We start from the raw sequence: 1,474 nt of genomic DNA, 5'->3' as shown, positions 1-1,474 counted from the left end.
CAACCTTTAACATCACCAAGCCAAATCTTTAATATCATCAAACTCAACCTTTAACATCGCCAAACCCAACCTTTAATGTTACCAAACCCAACCTTTGACATCACCAAGCCCAACCTTTGACATCACCAAACCCAACCTCTGACATCACCAAACCCAACCTTTGACATCACCAAACCCAACCTTTGACATCACCAAACCCAACCTTTGACATCACCAAAGCCAACCTCTGACATCACCAAAGCCAACCTCTGACATCACCAAAGCCAACCTCTGACATCACCAAAGCCAACCTCTGACATCACCAAACCCAATCTTTGGCATCACCAAACCCAACCTTTGACATCACCAAACCCAACCTTTGACGCCACCAAACCCAACCTTTGACATCACCAAACCCAACCTTTGGCATCACCAAACCCAACCTTCACCCAGCGCTGCCCCACGGCACTGAGGGGGTGTGAACACCTCCAGGGCCGGTGCCCGCAGCCCTGCCCTGGGCCGCCTCTTGCAATGGGGCAGGAATTGCTCCCCAGCTCCATCTCAACCTCCCCTGGTGCAGCCTGAGGCCGCTCCCTCCCGTCCCATCCCCTGGGAGCCGAGCCCCCCCCCGGCTCCATCCTCCCGTCAGTCGGGAGCGATCAGGTCCCCCCGGAGCCTTCCCTTCCCCGTCTGACCCCCCCCGCTCCAGCCCCACGGAGGGGGCCGGGGCCGGAGCCGGGCCAGGCTCGGCGCTGACCGGTGACCGCTTTCACAGCGGCTCCGGCCCCGGGCCCCTCCGTGCCCCAGGCGCGGCCTCCCCCGGCCCGCACGCACCCTGGAAGGCGAGCTCGTGCTTCCGCAGGACGCTGTCCCCGAGCCTCCGCAGCGTCTCCAGCGCCTTCTCCAGCCCCGCATCGGCGCCGCGGGGCCGCCCGGGCCCGGCCCGCAGCCCCGGGAACAGCTTCTTGGGGCCGGGCTGGGCCTCGCCCGCCGCCTCCCGCAGGTAGCGGCCGATGAGCTCCAGCGAGGCCTGGCGCAGGGCGTCCGGGGCGCCGCCGGGCAGCGGCGGGGCCGCCGCGGGGCCGCGCTCGGGCTCCGGCTCGAAGCCGTCCAGCTCCTCCTCGGGGCTCCGCAGCGGGACCGGCACCGGGCCCGGGCCGCAGCCCAGCAGCGCCTCGGAGCAGCCCGCGGGCCAGGCCCCCGCCGAGGGCGGCGGCGGCGGGGCCGGGCTGCCCCCGCAGTAGAGGTGCAGGCCGATGACCGCGTTCCGCTGCAGCGCGAACATGGCGGCCCCGCACAACGCCCGCGCCGCCGCCCGCTCCTCTCTATATGGCGGCCGTGACGCGGCGCCGCGGGGCGGGGACCGGGCACCGGCAGCGCCGGTTCCGCTTCCGGGAGCGCTTCCGGCCCGCGGGGGGCGCTGTGCGGGGCAGGGAGGGGCGGCGCGGGGCGGGGGTCGATGGGTGCGATGGGTGCCTATGGGGGCAATGGGTAC

The 1,474-nt window shown here is 69.1% G+C and overlaps 1 protein-coding gene across 1 annotated transcript; it reads right to left on the bottom strand.

Annotated features, from left to right (window-relative positions):
• Nucleotides 1–748: 748 nt before the first annotated feature.
• On the bottom strand, nt 749–1,323 carry MCL1 (MCL1 apoptosis regulator, BCL2 family member). Its single transcript, XM_057400238.1, has one exon. It carries the CDS (start codon nt 1,262–1,264, stop codon nt 749–751), a length of 516 nt encoding a protein of 171 aa, XP_057256221.1. The 5' UTR covers nt 1,265–1,323.
• Nucleotides 1,324–1,474: the final 151 nt, after the last annotated feature.

This window comes from Pezoporus wallicus, unplaced genomic scaffold, assembly GCF_028554395.1.
Source record: "Pezoporus wallicus isolate ANWC-B61680 ecotype Strahan unplaced genomic scaffold, APGP_CSIRO_Pwel_v1 contig_14824, whole genome shotgun sequence".
In the NCBI taxonomy this organism is placed as follows: Eukaryota; Metazoa; Chordata; class Aves; order Psittaciformes; family Psittacidae; genus Pezoporus; species Pezoporus wallicus.
The sequence above is the reverse complement of the archived record's forward strand: the minus strand, read 5'-3'. Positions and strand labels throughout refer to the sequence as shown.

Coding starts and splice junctions, on each gene's coding strand:
- MCL1 (XM_057400238.1), bottom strand. CDS start 1,264: ATGTTCGCGCTGCAGCGGAACGCGGTCATCGGCCTGCACCTCTACTGC.